The 25,835-nt window shown below is 36.2% G+C and overlaps 1 protein-coding gene across 1 annotated transcript in view; it reads left to right on the top strand.

The window, feature by feature from the left end:
* Positions 1 to 324: 324 nt before the first annotated feature.
* Positions 325 to 25,835, top strand: part of BTBD9 (BTB domain containing 9) — a 109,306-nt gene continuing 83,795 nt past the window's right edge. The window contains exons 1-5 of the mRNA XM_054396403.1: positions 325 to 524; positions 1,602 to 1,965; positions 4,044 to 4,308; positions 6,307 to 6,526; positions 11,547 to 11,666. Of these exons, the coding sequence (XP_054252378.1) occupies positions 340 to 524; positions 1,602 to 1,965; positions 4,044 to 4,308; positions 6,307 to 6,526; positions 11,547 to 11,666 (1,154 nt within the window). The 5' untranslated portion in view covers positions 325 to 339. The remainder of the gene's footprint in view (positions 525 to 1,601; positions 1,966 to 4,043; positions 4,309 to 6,306; positions 6,527 to 11,546; positions 11,667 to 25,835) is intronic.

The following is a 25,835-nucleotide window of genomic DNA, read 5'->3' as shown; positions in this document are numbered from 1 at the left end:
GTAATTTAAGTGCATTTTAATTCAGAGAAAATTGCTTTCTCATGGTAACTAATTAAAATTCTTTAGTTTTAAATTCTTTTTATAGGAAGCCCTTATAAGTAAAAGAGTTGACAGAACAACAAGGTGACAGAATTCTCTGAAATACTTTCGAGTCCTGGTGTATATGAACTTTAATAGAAAACCTCTTGGTTTCATTTTTCTTGTAATATGTGGTAACTTACCCTGGCTGCTGTTTTTGTAATTACAGCTCAATCTTTGCCATTTTTTAATATTTGTGCCCTTTATAATCCTGGTTGTTTTCTCTTTCCTTTAGGCTATCAATATCACCATCCCTCCAAGATGAGTAACAGTCACCCACTTCGTCCTTACACGGCTGTGGGTGAGATTGACCACGTTCACATTCTGTCGGAGCATATTGGCGCTCTAATGAACGGGGAAGAATACAGTGATGTGACTTTTATTGTAGAAAAGAAACGTTTCCCAGCACACAGAGTGATCCTGGCTGCTAGGTGCCATTATTTCAGGTGAAGCATAGCTTTTTGTCAGACTTGCAGGAAATTTTCATGCAGATGAGCAGATCCGATAAACATTGTTTCTCTATGAACTTTTCAGGGTGTAATCATCTGTCCATTGACTGTGACCTTTTCTGTGTGAATGTTTCCCAGCATATGAAATCATTGTGTCCAAATATAAAAAGATAAATACCATGTCATGATGTTATTCTTTTGACCTTCATTAAATTGGATTTTGAAGGTAGTTGCACAGATTCAAGAGAAAGATAACTTCACAACAGAAAAGCGCTGTAAAATTGTTTTGGTTTCTCAGATTATAAATGATGTGTGTCTATGGAATATGTTCAGTTTAATTTTGATGCATTGGAATTGAGTATTTGAAGAGGTCTGGCAAGTAGAGGTTAGAATATATATTTTAAAACTAGGAAAAATACTACTTCAACTCTTTTAAGAGTTGGGCATTTTTCACTCTAAATGTAATTAAAAGGACTTCCTTGTATCCTTTTTATAGATAATTTTGTTGCAGAGTTAAGCTAATGACTAACCTGAGGTGTGAATGCAAATTGTGTTCAAACCATCTATCATAGTTTTAAAAAATAATTGTGGGTACTTGGATCTTTTTTCTCAAGATTCAGGATTTCATCACAGTTACTGTGTGCTGGGTTTAGAGTAAGGAACAGAGATCAAGAATCTTGAGATTTGCTAATCTGCTTCTGTTATGGTGGTGACCTATTTGAAATTTTTTTTTCTTTTCCTCACTAATAGCAGTATTTTTTTTTAATTTATTTTTTTCCTAAAAGTAAGGTATGAGAGTCATATCTCAATTTCTGCCTTGCAGGCTTTTGTTCAAAATGGAGGAGGAGTTTTTGTTGTGTAGGGTAAAAACATGATGCATTAGAATATTATTCTTGTGCAACATTTTCAGAGCAGAGTTGCACTTTAAATGCAAAGTATCTGGGTTTTTCTTTTGTAGGTTTTAAAACCACATGCCCTTTGTGTTCCTCTTGGTGTATATGGTCACTTATTCCTTTCTCTTTCTTCTTGATTTTTATCAGGATATAAACTTCTCAAATTTTATCTTCCTTTTAGAGCATTGTTATATGGAGGAATGAGAGAATCTCAGCCTGAAGCAGAAATACCTCTTCAGGACACCACTGCAGAAGCATTTGGCATGCTGTTGAAGTATATTTACACTGGTCGTGCTACACTACGAGATGAGAAAGAGGAGGTTCTCCTAGACTTTCTAAGCCTAGCACATAAATATGGGTTTCCAGAACTGGAGGATTCCACATCTGACTATCTTTGCACAATACTTAATATTCAGAATGTCTGTATGACATTTGATGTTGCCAGTCTTTATTCCCTCCCCAAATTAACTTGTATGTGCTGTATGTTCATGGATAGAAATGCCCAAGAGGTGCTCTCCAGTGAAGGCTTCCTATCGCTTTCTAAGGTAAATCTTTTGCTTTTACTTTTCCCCTCAGGAATGTTTACTTTAGTTTGCATACAACTTCATGACAAAATACCAATGAGTTTATATGTTTATATGTTAGTTAACAAGTATCGTTTTGTACTAGTGAAATTAGCAATTCGAATTGTCCAAGCCAAGCTGAACTGAAAATCCTGGTTATCCATTTGGAATTTTTTAGGTATTTAATTTTAACCAGTCATGTAATAAATCAAATGGAGTACTCAAAGGTGGGAGCAGGTAATTTAACCTTAATTTGTCGTTTTGTTTTTTTAATCTGTTCTTGAAACAATATAATTTGGCTTCTAAATGCTGCCCAGGGGATATAAAGTAAAGATCTGAAGGTAACAGAAGATATGCCATTCTGTTATGTTTTTGGTATGGGCTACCTCACTGATGGATTGTTCCCTGTTGCACGAGCTAAAGCATTCTAGAGGTTGCCATAACTTCTAGTGTTGATGGTCATCGTGTTCTGAAATTGCATAAAATGGGGGTGGTGTGGGGTTTTTTGTGCATTAGTTTTGTAGTTGTTAGATGTATAAATATTTGTGCTCTAGTCAGGCTGTTCTATGATGTTGAAATTTTCCATTTCCTCTGGAGTGGTCTTGGAGCTCAACATAATAGTGATAGAGTATTTTCAGTTGGTGTTCATACAAAGCAACAGAGGATCCTGATTGAAAGTTGGTTTAAATACTGTTTTTTAAAAAATATTTTTAGTGGAAAAGTTGTGATGGTTTTTTCCTTGAATAAATACAAGACGCTCTGTTTTGCTGACTAACTTACTAGAAAAAAGACTTCATTCTCTCTGCTTGGTTCTGTCATGTTTTAACATACATGTTTTGAGAACATATTCTCAGTGAAGAGGATGGCAAATGTCATTCATCAGGAAGTACGTATTTTATGACTTTTCTGACATAAGCAGTCCTAGTATATATGAGAGATTTCGCCTTTTATTAGGGAAACTCGTAATTCTTCTACTAGCTAAGAGAAAATCAAAAAGCTATTTCATTCTTTTTGTTCTCATTTTGCAGTCAGTGGATTTTCTGTCTTGAATAAGAGTCACTGAAGTTTTCACTTGCTCGTTCAAAATTGATACCAAAAGGGCAGGGGGAACGTTCAAGTGGTTAGAAACAGTTTACAAAGATGATTCCAAGCCACACTTTTTCTCATCAGTGTTCTTATGCCAGCCTAAGTTTAAAGGAATGCTTTGAACTATCCTGCCAAATTGCCTAATCATGTCTTACGTTCTAAAGTAAATTTAAAGTGGTTACTGGAATTAAACAGATTTGAATAGTTCTCCACACTTCAATTCTGACTTACTTCATGGAATCATAGAACTGCTAAGGTTGGAAGAAACATTTGAGTTCATTGAGTCCAACCGCTTGCCTAGAGCTTGCAATCCCAAATCCCATGAGTAGTGCTAAAAGTGTACTACTAAACCATGTCCCTGAGCACCATGCATTTTAAATACCTCCAGGGATGGTAACACTACCACCTCCCTGGGTAACCTATTCCAATGCTTGATAACCATTTCTGTGAAAAAACTTTTCCTAATATCCAACCAGAACCTCCCTTGGCACAACCTGAGGCTGTTTCCTCTTGTCCTGTAACTTGTTGCATGTGAGAAAAGACCGAATCTCACCTCGCTCTGACCTCATTTGAAGTAGTTGTAGAGGGCAATAAGGTCTCCCCTCAGCTTCCACTTCTGAAGACTAAACACCCCCAGTTCCCTAAGGTGTTCCTCGTAAGATCTGTGTTCAGGTCCCTTCACCATTTTAGTCACTCTTCTCTGGACATGCTCCAGCACCTCAATGTCCTTGTAGCAAATGGCTCAAAACTGAACAGTATTCGAATGTTTCTCCTTTTTATTTGTTATATTATTTGTTATTTACATGGTGGAGTCTTTAATTCTTGCTTGCTTAACTAAAACTACGGTTTTAGATCATCACTCCTTTGTAGAAGAACAAGTTATAATACCTATTAATTTTTGTCTTATTTTTTTTTTATTTTAAAAAGAAAAATTTCTATTCATTTGAATTTGTTTGTTTGTTTTTCTTTTCCAGGCTGCTCTGTTAAGTATTGTACTGAGGGACTCATTTGCAGCTCCTGAGAAGGATATTTTCCAGGCTTTGATGAATTGGTGTAAACATAACCCCAAGGAAAACCATGCTGAAATAATGCAAGCAGTACGTTTGCCACTAATGAGTTTAACAGAACTACTAAATGTTGTAAGACCTTCTGGATTGTTGTCACCTGATGCCATCCTAGATGCCATTAAAATTCGTTCAGAGAGTCGGGACATGGATCTCAACTACAGGGGCATGCTAAGTAAGTGTCACATTTTTTGGTTGGGTGTTTGGGTTTTGTTGTTTTTTTTTTTTTCTTCCAGACAGCTGCAGTTGTCAGAGGGGATATGGTTAATTTGAGTTCTTTGCTTTTATTGTTTGTTTTAAAAGGCCTACCTAATTAAATACCTTGTTATGTACTCTGCTTTCTATATCTGTTTCTCAAATAGCATTAGTCAACACATTTCTTGCTTTGTGTCTCAGATATGGCTTAAACTTGAATGTTGTGTGTTTTCCTAGAGAATGTGCTATTTTAATAGAAAAACTTCTGCAAAAGCATTAAAAACAAAAGCTATGGAAATATATGGCATTTAAATGATTTTATGTTGATGATGGCTTGTTTTCTACTTCATGAAGGTGTTCATATTTTCTCCATTACTTTTGATTTTTCTTTTTAGTATAAACAAGTCTTCTAAAACTGTCATACTGGAAGTCTGAAAAGTGAGAAGCCTTTTGTCTGAATTTTGTTTGTGCTTTCTGTTAATTCAACCAGATTATCTAACACTGACCTTTAGAAAGATATTGTTAGTTTGCTGTGTAGGGTGTGATTTAGAGTATTTGCCCCACAGCAAAGAATGAGTTAAATATTCTTTCAGAGTCTGCATTGTAGTCTCAGTCATGCAGGATGAGCCCTCAAAATAAATGCTTTCTCAGAACTGCGTATCTCCTTTGTTCTTTTTTAGAAGTTACAGATACTAATATTTAAACATAAATTTAATATTGGAATATTGTAAAAGTCTTTTCATGCAAGGCATTCCATTGACAATGCAGTAGATAAATTTGAAAAACTTAAGCAGTGTTTTTTTAGTTCTTTTTTTTTCTGCATATTTATGTCTCAATATGCTCCAAATCTCAGAGTTTTGAGCTTTGTCAAAATCACGGCCTTGTAGAGAATGGAATTTCCGCGTTGTTTTAGTACTAGTTCATGCTCTTGGGATTTTCTCTGTTTATGGAAACATCAATGACCACATAGTTTCATAGTTGTGCTATTTTATGTAGCAGTGTTACAACACTGTTAATATTTTATCACTTCAAATTCTATTCTTTAGATGTTAAACTTAACATCCTGTTAAAATTAATAGTTCTCTTGCCAGCCTGCCTGAGCTGTCCAGGGGCAGCTTTTCATTGTTTAGCTTTCAGATCATGTTTTCTAGGTTCTCTTTTCAAACAAGACTGTTAATTTTTTTTTTTTTTTTCAGCAGGATGATTCACCAATTATTTGTTTTCTAGTTAGAGTTAGGAATCATTATCCTCAGTTACATAATGGGTTTATTACTGTGAAATACTGTCATAAAAAAACTTGCTTTGAGCCATGCTGGGTCAAAGCCCAAGTAGTCGAAAGTCTCCCACTTCTTTCAGGTTTGTCTAGCTTTGCAGAGTGTTGGAAGCTTGTATAGTATCAAAATAGATTGTATAGCTATGCCACTGTATATGCCACTATGTAAATTCATAATATGTCCATGTTTTGAATATTTTGTCTGATTTTTAACTTAATTCTTCTTCAAAAAACCCAAAATGCTCCAACTGATACTAGAACAAAAGAATTGGGAAGACTGATAAAAAGTATTAGAGCTATGGTTAGAAGTTGATCACAGCAAGAGACTAAATTGACCAGAATTTTAAAACCAGGATGAAAGTGATAATTGGATGAGGAAGGTGCAATAGAATTCTGTAAAATCATGAAAGGGACTGAGGATATAGGCACTACATACTGCTAGTAAATTATCACTACTCATTATTACCATAAAAAACATAGGGGGCATCCAATTAAATGGAAGACACAAAATGTCTAAATGTCTCTCATTCTGTTTTTGATTGTGGTTTTCATTTGTTTTTTGCTGTTTTCCTTGAGCATGTGTTTGTGGACAAGAAAAGATACTGGCAGTAAATCTTTGTTCTGACCTAATACAGTTGATGTTCAGAACATCAAATTTGCAACATAAGAGTATACAAATTAAGAATTACTTCCTTTTCTTCTTAGTACCAGGGGAAAATATTGCAACGATGAAGTATGGAGCACAGGTAGTAAAAGGGGAGCTGAAATCTGCTTTATTAGATGGGGATACTCAGAACTATGACTTGGATCATGGCTTCTCTCGACACCCGATTGATGACGACTGCCGTTCTGGAATTGAAATCAAACTGGGCCAGCCATCAATAATCAACCACATACGAATACTCCTGTGGGACAGAGATAGTCGGTAGGTGCCAAGCTGACATAAGAAGTGAAGGTAATGCATTTTCCACTGGTGATAATACATCAGTGTGAAAAATTCATTAAATATTTATAAACCCAGCATGATACAGTGTTGGAGATGACAATGACAGAATTTATTTAATAACACCCTGTTTTTTAAATGCAACTTTGGTTATTTGTACTCTGGACCATATTTTGTGATACTAAACTACCTCTTAACATTTCAGCATATTTTCTGTTGTCATTATTTTATATTGCTAGTGAAAGTTTACATAATTTAAATTGTTGTCTTCTTTTTGCTACTTAGTTTCCAAATGCTTTTATTTTAGTTTGAAGAATAATATTCTAGTTCTGTAGAAACCATATTTTTTACATATTTACATGCCAGACATTGAAGGAATGTTTCATAGAACACAGAATGTTAGGGGTTGGAAAGGACCTCAAAAGATCATCTAGTCCAACCCCCCTGCCAGAGCAAGATCACCTATACCAGATCACACAGGAACACATCCAGGAGGTCTTGTTATATCTCCAGAGAAGGAGACTCCACAACCTCTTTGGGCAGCCTGTTCCAGAGTTTTGTCACCCTCACAGGGAAAAAAAAATTTCCTCATGTTTCCATGGAACTTCCTATGCCTCAACTTCCACCCCTTGCCCTTTGTTCTCTCCTTGGACATCACCATGAAGAGCCTGACTCCATCTTCTCAGCACTTACCCTTTACGTATTTATAAACATTAATGAGGTCACCCCTCATTCTCCTCCTCTCCAAACCAAATAGCCCCAGCTCCCTCAGTCTCTCCTCATAAAGAAGATGTTCCACTCCTTTAATAATTTTTATGGCTCTGTGCTGGACTCTTTCAAGCAGGTTGCTGTCCTTCTTGAAGTGAAGGGCCCAGAACTGGACACAGTATTCCAGATGTGACCTCGCCAGGGCAGAGTAGAGGGAGAGGAGAACCTCTCTTGACCTACTAACCATACCCCTGATAGACCCCAGAATGGCATTGGCCTTCTTGTCCACAAGAGCACATTGCTGGCTTGTGGTCAACCTTCCATCCACCAGAACACCCAGGTCCCTTTTCCCTTCACTGGTCTCCAACAGGTCAGTCCCCAACCTATCCTTGGTGAAACCATGTTGACTGCTCCTAATGACCCTATTGTCCTTCATATGTCTAAGGACAGTGCTGAGGATAAGTTGCTCCATTACCTTTCCAAGGAAGGAGGTGAGGCTTGAGTGGTCTATAGTTACCTGGGTCCTCCTTCTTACCCGTTTTGAAGATTAGAGTGGTATTTGCCTTCCTCCAGTCCTCAAGCACCTCTCCTGTCTGCCACGACTTACCAAAGACAGTGGGGAGTGGTGTGACAATGACCTCTGTGAGCTCCCTCAGCACCTGTGGTTGCATCCCATCAGAACCCATGGATTTATGGATGTCCAGGTGACTTAACTGTTCCCTAATCCAATCCTTGTCAACCAAGGAAAACTCCTTCTTTGTCATGTCTTCCTCTGCAGCATCAGGGGTCTGGGGCTCCTGAGGACAACCTCCAGCAGTATAGATGGAGACAAAGAAGGCATTTAGTAACTCTGCCTTGTTTGTATCCTCTGTCACCAAGGCACCCACCTCATTCAGCAGAGGGCCTACATTGCTTCTAGTGTTACTTTTTCCTGCAATGTGTTTGAAGAAACCCTTTCTGTTGTCCTTGACCTTCCTTGCAAGATTGAATTCCAAGGAGACCTTAGCCTTCCTAGTTGCCTCCCTACATCCTCTGACAACAGTCTTAGACTCCTCCCAAGTGGCCAGCCCCTCCTTCCATGATCTATAGACTCTCTTCTTCCACTTGAGTTTGCTCAGCAGTTCCCTACTTAACCATGTGAGTCTCCTTAATGTTTGTTCAGGTTTTTTTGATACATAAAAATCGGTCACATATAACACACTTAGACAGTAATTCACAGACAGCAAAATGTGAATGTGATTTACCAGCCAACTACAGTAGTTATTAGAAGACACTTCCTGGTGAGACTGGGGAAGCGTTATGGATGCTTTAGTCAATTGATGCGTATCTACTTTAATTTATTATGGAATGCATGAAAGATGAAAGCCTGCACATTTGAACAATTCAGTGACTGCCTAAAGAGGAGAGTGGCAAGGTTCTTTTTCTGTGAAAAATATATTAATTTTATAACTTGCCATGCCAAAATTTGACTGTTTAGTAGACAGCTCATGCAGGTATTCAAGAGAAATTTTCTATTAAAAACAATTTAAGAAGTTACTTACAGTTTTAACGTATTATTAGCTTCCTAGTAAAGGATTAATTTTATAATACGTCCAGACTAACAGTATAGAACTTCAAAAGAGTTGTGTGTTTTCTTAACTAAGCCATGTTATCTTAGAACAGGTTGTGCTAATGTTTTATTGATTATTTTTAAAATATGAATTTGCAAAACAAGTCACATGAATTTTTAGCTATTTAATTGTTTCAAATAAATTCTCCTTCTTCAGTTCAACTGAAATCTATGCTTATACTCTACTCCTTTTGGAAAAATTGAAAAGTAAATCAAGGAACTACTTCATACAATATTGTACTACTTGTACCAAAGGATCAACACAACTTTAAGCATTTATCAACCAATTTTATGATATTTGAAAAAGTATTAGAGAGCTTGTAACAGGTAAAATGCCCTCATCTGCAAGGCATGAATTGGCAGCTGCTGAAACTCGGAGTAAAACCTTTCTTCTTGGGACAACTTATTAAAAAAATATTTGTTGCTTGATGTCCTTTGCCCTTCCCCTGAAATTTGTAGAAGAAACCATTGTTTCTGGCAGAATATCAGGCAAGTTGAACATCTACTCTAGAATTTTTTGTCTTCATAAAACATTGAGGATACAGTGGGTATAGGATCTTGTTTCTGTGTCATCCTGAATTTTTTTGTTTTCTGTAGAAAACTTGCAATTGGATTTTCTTTTGCTTCTTACTGGGTATAGTACTGGAATAGTCAGGTTGCACCCTCTACCCCAGTAGCATAACTGTTTATAAAAAATGGGAAAGGAAGTATTTATAAACATTGGTCCATTTGTGGGATCCTCATCATAAGATACTGACATATTGGAGTGAGTTCAGCAGGACACAAGATGATGAGGGCTTAAGTACATAAAATGTACAAGGAGATGCTGAAGAACTTGCTGTTTTAAGAGGAGGAGGCTTAGAAAAGGGAATTTATTGCTATCTTTGCTTGCTTAATGGAAGAATATAGGGAATACAGAGCCAGACAGCAATCTTACATATTAAAGTGCTATGGAGAGTAGCTCACCAGTTTTACTCTGTAAAAAAAAAGATGCTGTCCTTAAAAAAAAGTAAAAGACATAGTGGTGTGTATAATGGAACTGTAGTTTTTGAGATAATTTTTTTCTTTGCTTGGTGCCTTCAGAAACAAACAGAAAAATCATGTTGTATATTGGCTACATATTTAGATTATTGATGTGATGGGGGTGTGAAAATCACTGGATTCTCACCACACAGAGGACAGACAGTAACTTTTGGATCAAAACTGCTTATATATACTCTGAAGTGCTTGAGCCTTGTTTGGTCACATATGCATAGAACAGTAATAATAATGTTGCTGAAACACTTTATGCATTGTCAATATTACACATCTGGTTGGTGTGAATGTGGAAGCTGATTATGCAATTGACATCTTAAAGACTCTGCATTACCATTTTAAGTGCATAAATCGGCATTATAAATATCTGAGGGGTGGGTGTCAAGATGAAGGTGCCAGTTTCTTGTCGGTGGCTCTCAGTGATAGGACAAGGAGAAGCAGGTACAAGCTAGGACACAGGAGATTTCACCTCAACATGAGGAGTCATTTCTTTATGGTGAGGGTGATGGAGCCCTGGAACAGGCTGCCCAGTGACATTGTGGAGTCTGCTTCACTGGAGGCTTTCAGAACCTGCCTGGATGCATTCCTGTGTAGCCTGTCCTAGGTGATTCTGCTTTGGCAGGGTGGTTGGACTAAAGGTCCCTTGCAATGCCTAACATTCTGTGATTGTGCTTGTTGTCTAACTTCTTAGGAATTTTTAAACAACACAGCTTTAGACATCTAATCCTTGAAGTCCTCAGCAAAAATTCGAAATGTTAACGACGGCACCAAAGTTTAACATAAAAGGTCTATCTATAACAATGTAGATGGAACTTTTTTAGGTCAGTGTGAAAGGAGGATTAGAGCTAACATGGTGTTGTTGAAATGCCTGTCAGTGTTGCAGACTTGTATGTTAAGGGTAACAGTATGTTCTGAAAGATTTCCTGATTTGCTGATCCACAAATGGAGTTTCTGTTTCAATATGAGTGTCACTGTTGTAGGTGTAATATGGAAATAGCAGTGGCTTTTACTTTTCTGTATAAGGTTAGACATAACTGATAAGCATAAGGAGGACATTGGTGATTATTTTTTTAATTTATTTTTAATTGTTTTAGGTTTGCTGAGATAATTTTGGGATGTGTAAGTAATTGGTGACAGACTTAACAGTGTATCATGAAAAACCAAAGGGGTCTGAAGTAAGAAAATTATCATAAATTTATTTCTAGTGAAGGATTTGAATTTGCAGTTTTGACCAAGTAAATGGTTTTGGTTTTTGTTTGTTTGTTTTGTCATATGGGAATAGAAATAACTGTATCACTGGTGTTTTAGATTTATTTCCTGCAGAAAGAATACAAGTGATTATTTGTATGACTGAGTTGAAAGTCTCCATTGTGTTTTTTTTGAGGGACAGTGGTATAATTAGTGTAGATTACGAGTGTTAGGATATTGTAAGTCGTTCTGAAAACATGATATAATGTAACTGCATATGAATTCATTTTTAAAGCTTGTTTGAAAACATAGACCTCTTTTAGATATCTTAGATACAGGTTTGTGAGTAGGAACAAATAGCCTTCATTTCAGCACAACTGAAAATCCGGAAAAAAGTGTAAAATTTAATACCTAAAACGTGACTGCTTGTATTTCTAACCAGTGGTTTTTGACAATCCATAGGTCTTATTCCTACTACATTGAAGTGTCCATGGATGAGTTAGACTGGATTCGGGTTATCGATCACTCTAAATACCTCTGTCGTTCCTGGCAGAACCTGTATTTTCCTGCCCGTGTCTGCAGGTTAGTTCATCAATGTAACATTGCATGGCTATCATTAAATAATATAGAACCAGACTAAGTTGCTAGATTTTGCTGCTGCGTTATATATTTCTAATCATGTACAATATACACAACTTTCATCATCTTAAAAAAAAAAAAAAACAAAAAACCCAAACATCCTGTTTTGAAAACTCTAGTGCCTCTAACTATATATCTTTCTTTTTTCTTTTTTTTTTTTAGTTAACTCACTTTTCCTCTGAGCTGATGCATTTTTTTTTCATTCAGTTGTGAACATCATTCCTTCACTGCCAAAATGTTTTAAATGCATTCAAGTACTTGCTATAGAAGTTAAAAGTGTGTTTTTATGTATTTTATACTTTTTTTGCTGTTGCATTGAAAGAGTGTTTTAAACACTTGTGAAATGTGGGAGTTAGAGCTAAGGAGGTTTCAGCAATGGTTTGTGTAAACCAAGGCAGATAGATGGGTTTAATAATTATTGAGGGAATGGTGTCTGTTTATGTATGTGCTGGGAATTCTGGACAGAGCTTATGATCACGTAGAAGCTGACTTCCCAAAACATTGAATTGAGTTTATGAAGAGAGAGGCCACAATCTGTAGATTAAGATTATTAGGTTTTGGGTCATAGACCCAAAGAGGAAATGCACTATCCTGTAGTAATAATTTTTTAATCAGCACAGCAGCTCTTGGAATCCCCAAGGAGAAGTGCTTTCTTTTTCTCAGAGAACTTCTTTCTCTCTTTTTGTTGTGGTGTTTTGTTTTTTTTTTTTTTCCCTACTGCTCTGCAACCTGGGATTACTGGCAAGCAGTTGTAGTCTATGGGGGGAGAGAGTCTGGTGGGTTACTTAGGTGTCTTTCCTTCTTCAGAAAACTTTCTCAGTTTCCCTGTCTTTAGGAAGTTCATACTGAATGTAACCGACTTGAAATTCTTCTGATTCTGATTTTACTCTTTTCTCTTTCTGGAATAGCTGCCACTGTCCCTTAGTTTGTGTTGTGCTTAAAGGTATCTGTGATAGATCATCTAGCAATAATGAAATGCCTTGTGGAATTTGTGTTTTACATTTCCTGGTTTTGTGTATATATGTGACCTTATCATGATGTGAAATGGATGGATTGTTGGCAAGGACAGCTTTTTTGCTTCTATCTTGTTACCAAGAACCTTTGAAGAGGTCTAGATTGCAATGGTGGGACTGCCCTTAATCTTCTTTCAAAAAACTTGTCTAAAAGTGATTTTTCTCTGTTTCAGCATCAATTGATCTGTTTGTCATCCCTATGTCAGCTGTCTTCATCAGTGTGTGTGTGTGCATGCTATGTTTTAAGAGCCTCATTGGTCTGTTTTGGTGAAGGCTCTATAGCCTTGCACTGCAACTGCAGAGAGGGAGGAGTGGAGGGGAGAAAGCTATTCCAGAGTTTAAGAAGTGCTCATTTTTTAGTACAAAAGGACTACTTGTATGTTCTAGCTCTCGAGTGATGTCTTAATCCTCTGTAAGTGACTTGCCTTCTATTGGAAAAGCAAATTAGCAGGAGGGAGTCTGTTCTCATGTGGTGTTTTTGTATCCATAGCTATGCATTTTCTTGATTGCATGCAGAAGCATATCTGGAAACCACCCCCTTGCAGTTTTATTTTAGCAGGTATTTTGACTATGCAGTTGTCCAGGTAACTACAGCATAAATTTCCCTTTTCATGCCTCTCATTTTTTCTGTACTGCTCCATTATTCCATTACAGTATTTTCTGTAAATCTTTGTTCCTCATTATCATATCCACAAAATGGTAGAGAATTCCCTGGAGGTGCTTTAAAGAACAAGTAAAAGAACTAAAAAGAAAGTCATGTAGCAGCATAATTTCATGAGTACTTATTGTTATGGAGAAGTAACCTTAAGGCAATGTAAGTTCTCAGTTATGAATCAACATCATAATTCAGGGTAGTTTAGGTAAGGCTATTCTGTAATCTCTCTTTACATCAGTGAATTGAAGCCTATGTTATAGTAAGAGCGCATTTGCTAGTCAAACATAAAAATACTGTAGCTGTGATTTACTGTTATTACTGTTGTGGGTTTTTTTACCTATTCTGTACCCAATTACAGATCTAAAATTGCTGACAATTTTTTCAGGAGTTGAACTTAATTTTTTTTTTTAATATTAATGTAAATAAAACTAGGTCTAATTTGAAGATTGGCTCTACTTTGATCAGGGATTTGGACCACATGATTTCCAGAAATGAGGCTTTGAGTGAGAGAGTCTATACACAGGTACATACTCGTATTTGAGACTTTTATATCACGGAATCACAGAATGTTAAGATGTTGGAAGGGACCTTGAAAGATCCAGAGAAGGATCACCTAGAACAGGTCACACAAGAATGTGTCCAAGCAGGTCTCCACAGGTCTCTACAACCTCTCTGGGAACCCTGTTCCAGTGTTTTGACACCATCACAGTGAAAAAATTTTTCCTTATCTTCATGTGGAACCTCCCATGGTCCAGCTTGCACCCGTTGCCCCTTATCCTGTCATTGAACATCACTGCGAAGAGCCTGACTCCATCCTCCTGACACTCGCCCTTCTAATGTTTATTAACATTAATGAGGTCTCCTCTCAGTCTGCTCCTCTCCAAGTTAAAGACCCCCAGCTCCCTGAGTCTCTTCTCATAAGGAAGATGTTCCACTTTCTTAATCATCATTGTAGCTCTGCGCTGGACTACTTCAAGCAGTTCCCTGTCCTTCTTGAACTGAGGGGCCTAGAACAGGACACAATATTCTAGATGTAGCCTCACCAGGGCAGAGTACAGGGGGAGGAGAACCTCTTGCACACCCTTCTAATACACACCAGGATACCATTTGCCTTCTTGGCCACAAGGGGACATTACTGGCTCATGGTCATGCATCAGGACCCCCAGGTCCCTCTTCTCTGTGCATCTCTCTTACAGGTCAGTCCCCAACCTGTACTGACACATGGGGTTGTTCTTTCCCAGGTGCAAGACTCTACACTTGTCCTTATTGTGTTCCATTAAATTTCTCCCTGCCCAAAGCTCCAGCCTGACTAGATCCTGCTGAATGGCAGCCCAGCCTTCAGGTGTCAGCTGTTCCTCCCAGTTTTGTGTCATCAGCAGATTTGCTGACAGTGCTCTCTGTTCCCTTAGCCAGGTTGTTGATGAATAATACTGAGTAGTACTGGTCCCAATACTGACCCCTGAGGGACCCCACTAGATACAGGTGTATATGTGGCTTTTAATGAAGACTGTTTAGAAAGAAGAGTACTAAATTGTTTTTAATTTTTTTTTGTTTTAACTGTTTTTAACTGTTTTAAATGTCCTGAATTTTAGGGGATTGTGATTATGTGTTTAAAGTAGTTTGTTTACTTAAATGAGTTAAAGTAGGTATTTCTAGCATATGCAAAACAAATCCTAAAATAAATAGCCTTTTTTTTTGTCATCTGAGAAAGAGATATCTTTAGTGTTGTGAGCACAGATTTAAAGTATTAGCTAATATGAAAATGTCAGAATCTATTCTTTGATATTGTTTTTACAGATAAGTTATGCATGCTTATCAAAGGGCAGATATTTTTAAAATGTTTAATGTACTTTGCTAGAAAGAAATTGTTACCAGATTATCCACAGATGATGAAAAAGCTGTAATGTAACTCAGCAAAGCACTCGCATGTGTTACATAACTGTACGGGATGATGATGACATTTTGAGGAGCAACAAAGGACTGGAGGCGAGGGTCATTGGCTGTGTTTTTATTTGCACACCTTTTTCCAAAGCAAAAGAATAGAGCATGCCAGATGCTGTACACGTTGCTGAAGGACAGACTGTTTATGTGTGATACGCTGGAGCAATTGTTCAAATACAGATTATGAAGAGAATATGAGCCCAGTAACATTAGGCAAGGTTATTTGCCTTTTTGAGTTACCTTTCATATAAATATTAGTTACAGAAGAGGAGAGCTGTCAAGGGCTGAACTAACATGTTCTCCTGAGTTTTAAGAAGCTCTTCAGATATTTCCATAGGCGTAAAAATTGATGGAGTGTATCTTGTATTTACATGTGTGCAGGTTGGCTTCTTAAAAGAAAAAAAACAAACAGACAAACCCCACAAAATCCCCAACCCACCAACTTTTTACTTTTCTCTTGAATGAATCTTTCCCTTTTTAAATCTACAAGCACTAACTCTTTCATACTAACTGGGAAGAGGGCAACCTTCTGGCAGTTAGTTCTTCACTGAAGTAAGTAATTCATACTAGAATGAATTAAGACCAGTTCAGTCTCCTTAATGAGTCATTTATTGTATTATGTGTGTCATGACTTTATCACAACATTTTTTTGCTATATGGAACATTGTGGAATACTCACAATAGTGTCAGAGTTAGAGACATTGTTGTGCTTCTTGTGAAAGTTAATTTGTATGTGGCAAGGCATATACGAAGGCATTGAAATGGATTTTACAGAATCAGGGAAATTATGTGATAATGTTATTTGCAGTCTTTTTTTTTTTTTTTTTTTATATTATGTACTTGCTTGCTCCAGTCTGTCTTTTAATGGCTTCAGAAGAACTTTTGTTGGCCATAAACTGTGTAGGTTAATGGATCTGAAATGAAAGGGTAGTGAGCAAAGACTGACATTCCTTAAAGAAAAGGAGATGAGAAGATGTTCATGTTTTCTCACACACAGAAGATGTTTCATTTGTGTTTTGTAGGGTGTAATCTGGACTTATATACAAGCTGATTGTCCAAGAAAGATTATTTCTTTGGCATTGAAGCTTAGCGTAAGAGGTAAAAAGGGTGTGCTGTATTTGGAGGGGATTTTTTTGTTAGAAAAAGTGCTACATATAATACCTTTTTTATTGAGATAATTATATTTCAGACTTTTGTTTTAAATTATTTCAGAATACGTTATTCCACCAGCTTCAAAAATCAAACAGCTGTATATACTATGCAGAAAAAACAAATAAGAAAGAAAAGTAACTTTCTCCTCTTCAATATAGTACTGGGTTTTTTGTGCTTGTTTGTTTGGGGTTTTTTGTTTGTTGTTTTGTTTGGTTTTTTGTTTTTTAAAGTTTATTTTGATTCTAGTTTAATTGTTTGCATTTCCAGCAATTTTTATGTGGAGCTGAAAACGTTCTTTAGAGCAAAGATGGGAGACAGAAAATAGCCGTGTAAGCAGGTCCTGTCAAAGTAACACGTGTTGGGTTCACAGGTATTCCAGCTTCCCCTTTTAACAGGCAGTGTAGAAGGGAATGCCACTGACTTGGAATAATAAATACCATGCTCATGATTATATTAAAAATCTAGTGCTTTCTTATATAGCATTTATTCAGACCATAGTCCTGTTGGTACTGGATTGTGTTATGCTTCAAAAAAATCAGTGATAAAAATAATAGAAGAGCTGCTTGTAGGATATTTCTCTTAACTCCTGTGAATATCAGTTTAAATATGGGTAAGCAGCAGTAGTTACTAAAAAAAAGGCAGATTTTTTAATGGAAATAACATTCAGAGTTTTTATTCTAAGCAACAGCTCATTTTATTGGAATAAAAAATGCAAATACATTACATAAATGTGAATACCTCTAAAGATCTTTAAACAGGCCATGCAGATTTTTGCTTTATCCTTCTCACTTGATTCATCCTTTCCTTTCTGTTCTGCAGCTTCGTACTTTTACTTCATCTAATTTTGAAGAGCTTCATTAAAACAAGAAAATGAAAAATCCTGTCTCAAAATAAGCAAACTGTAGCCACAAGGTGTCACTGTAATAAAAGTTTAAAAGACTTAATTATTTTCTGTTTAAACTTCTTTAGTGAAGGTGTTATTCCTAGTGTATGTTGTGCTTGTGTACTAAAGTACCCAGATTTATGATTTGCAGGTTTTTGCTATAGAGAGACAAAGTACAGAGAAGGAACATTAAATCAGAAGCAAAGTCTCAATTATGTTTGTATTAAAAGAACTGATGGATATCTATAGAATAATGTTTAAATGTGGGAAATTATTTAAGTATTACCTTTTTCTTGGTTTTGTTTTAAATCAAAACCCACTGGATTTTCTAGTGCCTAGTAGGTTGATTTAGTAGTGGTATAATGTCTAAGTTCTCTGTGTTTTGCTTAAAGCGTGGTGTCAAATTTTTTACTTTAGAAGGCATATTAAATGTATTTATTAATGCAAAGAGCATGTCTTCACTTTCCTTTTATTAAGCAGTGATAACATTGGGTGGGGGTTTTTGTTCAGTGCTTCAGCAGTTTTAGCTACTAATGATTACATGATTTGTAATCTTCTGCCTGAGTGGAGACAAATTAAGTTGTAGACCCTGAGCATTGAAAAAAGCAAGATGTAAAAAACAGTAAATGTTTCAGTACTATCACAGTGCTAAACTAAGAAATTTTGGTATTTGTGCACAATTAGTTTGTATGTAGTAACATGTGAAGAGATGTGATTTTTCAAGTAAAGGTTAGACAAGACTTTTTTTCTTTCGTTCTGTTCTTGGGGCTGCCTCAGATACCTGTGCTTTGTACTGATGATTGTGCAGTCATTTTATTTTTCTTCGTGCTTGGGAGACTCACTCATTGAAATTTGCTACTGATTAAGCAGCAGTGTCTCACTAGTACATCTCTGATATCCTTATCTGTAGTAGAGACCCATTTTGCAGTTTTCCTGTGTTTGGTGAAAACTTTGTGGATAATAAGTTACTAAAAGATGTTCCGAATATGGTTCAATTTAAGAAACAAGGGAAAATCAATTGAAGCAGTCCCAGGTACTTGAGATAAACTGGAAAGAAATCTGTCTGCACGTCTGATTTAGCACTGGCTTCTTTTAGGCAAGCAATTCTGCATCCTCTCCCCTCCCCCAGTAGAGAATGGAGGTGTTCAGAAAAACAACATAGCCATCAAAAAAAAAACCTTTTGACTGTTGCTTCAACTTAAACTGCAATCATACTGCATTACTCACTGACCTAACTGAAAAATACAGGCTTTAAAATACTTTAAAATTTTTTCAGCTCTAAGACATTAATATCCTTATAAAATGAGTTCTTGAAAATGGAATGATTAAACTTGGGTAACTGAAACCGTCTTTGCCTTAGTTACTGCACTTGAAAAATAGAAATGGTTGCATAGGCAACTTGTTGATTATTTATTTGTACAGTGCTTTGGGAAGTGTTGACTGCTGTGTAAATATTTTATTTCCAACTGTGCAGATATGCTGGTATTTCAGAGTTTACGGAAAAAACCCAACCCTTAGTGTGCAATATCAATTAGCTTTTCATCATTTCTAGATAACTGAAATCTTAAAATATTTTTTAAAATTCAAATACTATATGTAATACAGTGATAATTTTTACTTATGTCTCTGGTCATTAAATTATCTTGATTTGTATTAAAGAAACAATACTCAAAGGATGTAGTTTTGAAATGTCCCTCCAGACCTTTAAGGGTTTTCACTAATGTTACTTTCATAAATCAGTTTTCACTGCAGACGTGCAGTTTTCTGGTTTGTGGGTGGGTTTTTTGTTGTTGTTTTTTTTTTGTTTTGTTTTGTTTTTTTTTGTGGGGGGTGCAGGGAGAAGAGCTAATCACTTCTACTGGAGGGTGTCATACTGAGAAATCTTTATTGGCATGTTTCCAATACCTTATGTTTTAACTTTGTGAAATACAAGAAAATAATTTCCTCAAGTCTCCATTTTAAGGGCTAGGAGGTGTTTTACTATCTTTCTATCAGTCTTTAAATGTTTTTTGTTTTTTTTTTCTAATGTGTAGTCAATCTGACATTTTTTCCTTTTCCTTAGATAAGGTCTCAGACTTTTCAGACAATTTAGACCAGCTACACAGGATCAAGAAAGCTATTGCTTTGTCTAGGACAGAATGTTTATTGATTTAAAAGATCCCTTTCTTCATTTCAAGTTATGTATGCCTTTGATCTTAAGCTTACACTTTTAATTTCAGCTTCAAGTGTGGTCCTAGTGATATAGAAGCTCATTTCTCTACAGGGGTAATCAATAACATTTTTCATCTAGAACTTGATATCAAGGCAGGTTTTTTCTTCTCAAATTCTTTTCTGTCTCTGCCATAGCAATTATCCTAACCTGAAGAGCCCAACTCTAGCTTTGAGGAAAAGCAAAAAAAGCTAGTGTGCATTTAAACTGTTGATGGCAACTTGCCAGACAACTCATCCTCTAAAAATGAGTATTTGTCTGAAAAAATGTGTCCAGAAGGGTCAATATGGCTTGTATAGAAATACCTGAGAAATGAGAGAGAGCCTGCCAGGGCATTTTTGGGGGCATATGAATTTAAAACCCAAAATCCAGTATATTCTTATTTTTTGGTGTATAGTGTAGAAGAAGCAACTTTTAAAAATACCTGAATGACATGTTTCTCACATTTAATATAATAATAAGCAGGGGGGGGTTGTGGTATAGTTAGAACTCCTGTGTGTTCTACATCTTGATGTAGTCATGAGTTTCTTAAACTGTAAATCGCTTCTAGGTCTGTTTTCAAGCTGTTTCATATCATAAAAAAGATCTGTCATAGGTGAAAATTACCAGTAGCTAGTCAGCTTGACAGTGGTGCATAAAGATACGCCGAAACACTGAATTATCAAGTTGTTCATAATAATTCTACAGCAAGTTGTATTTTAAAGTTAATGTTGCATAAGACAAATCTTCAACAGTCTTTTTTAAAATATTGTTTTCTGTGGTTTCTGTTGCACTTCAAAATTAACAGAATTAACTACGAAAACTTGCCCTAAATATGTTTACAATGACAGACTTTTCTTAGAAAAGGAAATGTTGTTTTGACAAATTTGTAAGAATTCCATTTTATTTTAGTTTGTTGATTAGTGGTGGCCATCTGTTGAAGTCATTTGATGCCAGTGTATAAAGCATTTCTCTTTTTTCCTATTTCTCAGTAGATAATGGGCACAGTTTGTTGATGTGTGTGAAACACTACCACACATACAAATATATGTTATGAATATTCAAATTGTGTATGTAAAACCAAGTAATAGACTTATGTGGATTCACTTTTTAGTTTCTTAGTTTGTAATGCCATCTGTTAACCAACACTAGGCCAGTCTCAGTTGTGGAATAATTTGGATGACATTAAAAATTTTATAGTAAAGCAAATTTGTCTGTGGTTAGAGTTATTTCTTTGTTCACAAACCTCAAGTTCTTTTGTGTAGCATGTTAGAAAGGTATAAATCATTGTATGAACGTGAAAGCCATTAATGTGAAGAGCTTTATGCAGTGTCCTTTTTCTCCTGAAAAGAAGCTTGTAGAACTAATGTTGAGCTTAAGCTTCTTGAGTTTGAACTGTACTTGATTTCTCTCATTCCACTGTGTTGGGAGGATTAGGCTGATTATTCCATTTGAGGCAGCTTTTAAAGTTTTCTGTTCCACAAAAGGAATATTTGCCCCCTAATATGGAAGATGATAGGACACACAGACTTGGAAATGAAAATCATTCTGAAAAGGCCACTAAATAAAAATTAACAAATTGGGTGCTGTAGAGAATCAAATTTATAGGGAATAAGACATCGGAAAGTGTGAGAAAGCATGGTAGATGAGTAAGTGAAGTAAAGAAAGCAATGGAAAAGAGAAATCACACAAAGAGAATAATACGTGTGTGGGGGGAAAAAAATCAGGGCAAGTGAAAAATGTTTTAAAAGATTTTTTTTTTTCTTTTACAGCAGGAGTAGTTATAGGAGAACCACATGTGATTTAACATTTTTAGGCTGCCTCTGAAGGTTTTTTTTTTTTTAATTTTTTTTAATGTCTTCTTGGAGAGGGTGGTCTTTGTAAAACACCATATTCTGCATTTGGGATTTGATTTTTACCACAAAGCCATTCTTACAGGTTTTTCATTTGTAAGATTAGGACAAATAAGTCCTGCAGATCTAATAAAGATCTTGGAAATGTTAGGTAGTTTAAGTAACATCATTAGTGATCAGTAAAGTGGTGTCTTGATTACTTTTCCTCATACTATTTTCTTTGTTGTTTGTGTTGGAGAATAATGGCTGTGATGGAAGGTGTATTAAATATTGATTTCTGAATCTGTATTCCGTTCAATTCAATTACCCTGTCTCTTTTAATGGCAAATTGCAAAATAGGCTAATCAAGCTCCATTCTCATTAGCATAAGTGCCCTGCTGTGCAAGATCAACAGGCATCTCACTCGGTGTCCTGTCTCTGACCCCAGGAGCAGGAGGTGCTGGTCATGAAGGGCCTGTGAGCACAACCATCCTCTGTGTTCTGTTCTCCTTATACTCCTCTGATGCAGTCAGTATATGTTCATAGATTTCTCATCCATTCATTTATGTAAGGTCCTTATGTGGTAGGGCTGTTACTAACTGCTTCTAGTGGTAGCAAATTCCAAAAGCTCATTAGCCACTGCAAAATTAAGTAGTTTACATATTTAGACAATTCCTTCATTACTTGGTGTCTTCTAGTTCCAGTGTTGTGGGATCTGGTGAATAATACCACCATGTTCACCTTTTGCACAATGTCAAGCCTGGCCCACACAACCATCTCCTGTTTGATCCGTCTGCTCTGTTGCCTCTATGATTTTAGTTGATTTTCTCTGTACCCTCTTCTGTGCTTTTCTTGAGATGTGAGGACCAGAATTGTACATGAGCACTTGAGATACTGGTGCACCAAGCTGTTACAGAGTGACTGAACAACGCTGTTTTGTCCTCAGCACCCTTCCAAACAACGAGCAATACTTCAGTGATCCTCTGCCCCTGGCATTTTACGACCCAAAAAAACTTTACTTTCATTTGCAGACTTGAAGACTGTACTAATGAGAAATTAGGCTTGTTAGCTCCCAGGCTACTTAGATTGTAGATTTCACAACTGTTCTTTTCTTGATATTGACAATGGTTTACAAATGACAGATTCTTGGACTTTCGTAGTTCTTTGACTATCAGTGAAACTCAGAGGAGGCTTGCATGTGTGTTCAACTCTTCTGATGAAGCTTAAAAAAAGTAAGATTTAGCAGTATTTCTTTGGGTTGACATTGCTTACAAAGATCAATTCTCTGACATACGTAAACTAAAAATCAAATGTGTGGGGGGTTTGTTTGTTGTTTTGGGTTATTTTCTCTCCCTTCTCTCCCACCTCCCCACCCCCCCCCATAAGGAGCCACTGTAAACCTATCTGGGGATTTCCTCAAGTTATGCAGTATCTAGTTTTGGAGGGAGGATGAGAATGCAAAGGGTTTGGGGTTTGTTTGGGTGTTTTGTTTTGTTTGTTTGTTCTTTTTTTTTTTTAGTTAATGAGTAGAACTGTAATCTTCTGAAATGAGTCAAGCTTTTTGCAGTTAAAATAATTATTTTGCTTTTAAGTCTTACAGTATAGAGTTGATGGAAGAAGCAAATTTTTCAGCTATTTTGCAGATTTATTTTTCAAGTGCAATTGCACTGGATTGAAAAAAATCCTGAAAAGCCCATGTCAATTTGAGGAACTTTAACTTTTTTCTGAGATACTTGATTTTTTGAAAGTGTAGGATTTGTATGTGAGCAATTTATACTAACTTTTCATGTGATATGAGCCTACGTGTTCATTTTCACATTAACTTATCAGATGCCCTCACTTTTTTATGCTATTAGACTTTAGGTAGTGAACTTAATTTTTAACTATACTTAAAGCAACAATTAATTAAAAAGAGTATTGTGTTACTTTTTATCTTACAAGCTTTTTAAAGTCCAGAAATTGAAGCTTGAAAGTCACAGATCTGGACATTTGCAAAAATTAGGAATGGATTGCAAGTACATAGTGAAAGGCATACTGTCAATTTTAGCTGCGCTTTAGGGTGTTTCTGTACAGTAGCTACATTGTTCGGTGCATATTATTAAGTTTATTATCTGGTGAAATTAACTTCTAAGAACTACTGAGCTTGGCTATTTAATTTTTTTTATTGCAATATCAGTAGGACAATTTTCTTTATAATTTTTTTTTAAAGATTTTGAGTGATGTTGGACAGTTTTTTGGTTTAACTCATGACATTAATGGTTTTTTTTGAAGAGCAGGGGTTATTTTGCTTTACTTTTTACAAGAGAACTGATTTTGATTTAATAGATTTGAAATCTAAATCTGGTTGAACACTCTGTGGGTGTGTATACATAACACTCTTCACATTCAGATTGTATTTCATCCCCCTTTTTCTAGGGAGGGATTTAATATATGTTTAGATAAAAACTAGATCAAAACAGGGCAAAGGGCTGGAAGACGTTATTGCTGATGATTGCAGTTTGTAGTAAATTATAAAGCATATATAACAACTGTAAAGAGAGATTACTTCCTACATTATATTTCATCTTGCCTTCGTAGATAAGTGTGTAAATGAAAGGGAAACAAAATGTTTCAGTATGGCAAATCTGTATTATTTGTTTGGAGTGAAAATGAATGAAATAATTCACTCTTGGGTGAAACTGTAAGCTATAAGTGTATTTTATCCTCTTGGTGCAGATTGACATACTGCAGATTAGTAATAAGAGAATGTCCCTCCTATCATCAACAGTAGTCATACAAGTTCATGAGTACTGAATTGCAGTCAAGAAGAAGGGGTTCACTGTACTCTCATATACTTTACACAGAAGAGCACATAATTCATCATTTTGACAGAAGCTGCTGTTCACTATTAAGAATTTTTTTTCAGATTTCTTAAACCTTTTTATCCTTTGTATTATGGAAAGTTTGTAGTTTCCTGTGCCTCATCTGCATCATATATGCATTGGCTGATCTCTAGAAGACAGCAAAGGCTCTTTACCATCCTCTGGCACGCAAGTATGTAGTAGCACCATCGCATCTAGCACCCGCTTGGTCTTCTTCACAAGCGTCTGGACATAAACGTAATAATCAAGTTTGGTATTTAGAATACTTTGTTTCCACACTGGATTGACAGTGTCTTGGCATTTTGTAGAGAATGAAATGTCCGTGAAAAGTTCACAATGCCATACACAAGTTGAGCTTGTGGGGTTTGAAGTAATGATACACATAGAAGCCAGCAGGAGAAGCGTCTGCAGCCACGATCCTTATGAATGCAAATATAATCAAAGCTAAACTATTCTGATCATTCAAAAGAGATGTCTGTCTTTCTGATGGATATGGCAGAGTAGCTAGAAAATGCCCATCTTGTAGGCATCTTATTGGATATTAGGAAGAATATCCAATTAGGAAGAGTGGTGGGGCATTGAAACAGGCTGCCCAAGGATGTAGTGGAGTTGATAAAAAATGGACTAGATGCAGCACTTTGGGACATGGTTTAGTGGTCATGGAGGTGTTGAGTAGAAGATTGGACTTGATCTTAAAGGTCTTTTCCAACGTCAACGATTCTGTGACTCCAACAAATTTTAGTTATGTTTGTCAATTCTAACTTCCACAGTTTGATTTACAGAGTATGCCAAAATACGTCACTAGTTCCTTCTTTGACAAAAAAGGGTTCCTTTATGTTTTCCATAACTGTTCGGTTATTAGGAATTCTTCTGTTACGGAGACTGTTCTTAACCCAGCTTTCTTTATGTATCTGTTTCTTAGCATCAGTGTGAGCACTGGAGAAGTGCATGTGCTCTCTTCAGTTTTGATGTGAAATGCTCTGCAGAAAAGTACGCTGCCATGTATTTAATTTTCTGGTACTTAATAATTGTTTGGACATCACTAGTGTCACGTTTGTAATGAGACAGAACTGTGTAATTTTTCCCTGAAATAGTCTGCCTTTTTTCCTATACAGGGTGGCTGACTTCACAGCAAAGTAATTCTAGAGGCCAATGTAAGGTAACACAAATTGTGTTAGGAGGCTAATCTTGCTACATTGCACTTATAATTAACAGAAAACAGAGAACCTCTTCCAGGACTTTGACAGAGTATAGACCTAAATCTGGTGTTTTGAATGCCTTTTAAAGGAGCCTTTTTTATATTCGGTGACAGTGCTAGGGAACTTCAGGTGACTCGTCTTACAACATAGCTTCCCAAACTGATTTCCTGCAGCTAAATTCTCTGTCTTATGGAATTGTTTCTTGTTAGGAGCATTCATGTTGTAAACTGGAGATATGCATGTGATGGGAGAGATTAATATTTCTTTGGAGGAGTCAATACAAGGGCAGGGTGCAGGTAAGGCCTAAACTCAAGAAGTGATTATTTGTTTTTTATTGGGGGGAAAATAAGTATTATTTGAAGATAAGACCCTATACCAACCTTCTAGT

This window comes from Indicator indicator, chromosome 2, assembly GCF_027791375.1.
Source record: "Indicator indicator isolate 239-I01 chromosome 2, UM_Iind_1.1, whole genome shotgun sequence".
NCBI classification, from domain to species: domain Eukaryota; kingdom Metazoa; phylum Chordata; class Aves; order Piciformes; family Indicatoridae; genus Indicator; species Indicator indicator.
The sequence above is the reverse complement of the archived record's forward strand: the minus strand, read 5'-3'. Positions and strand labels throughout refer to the sequence as shown.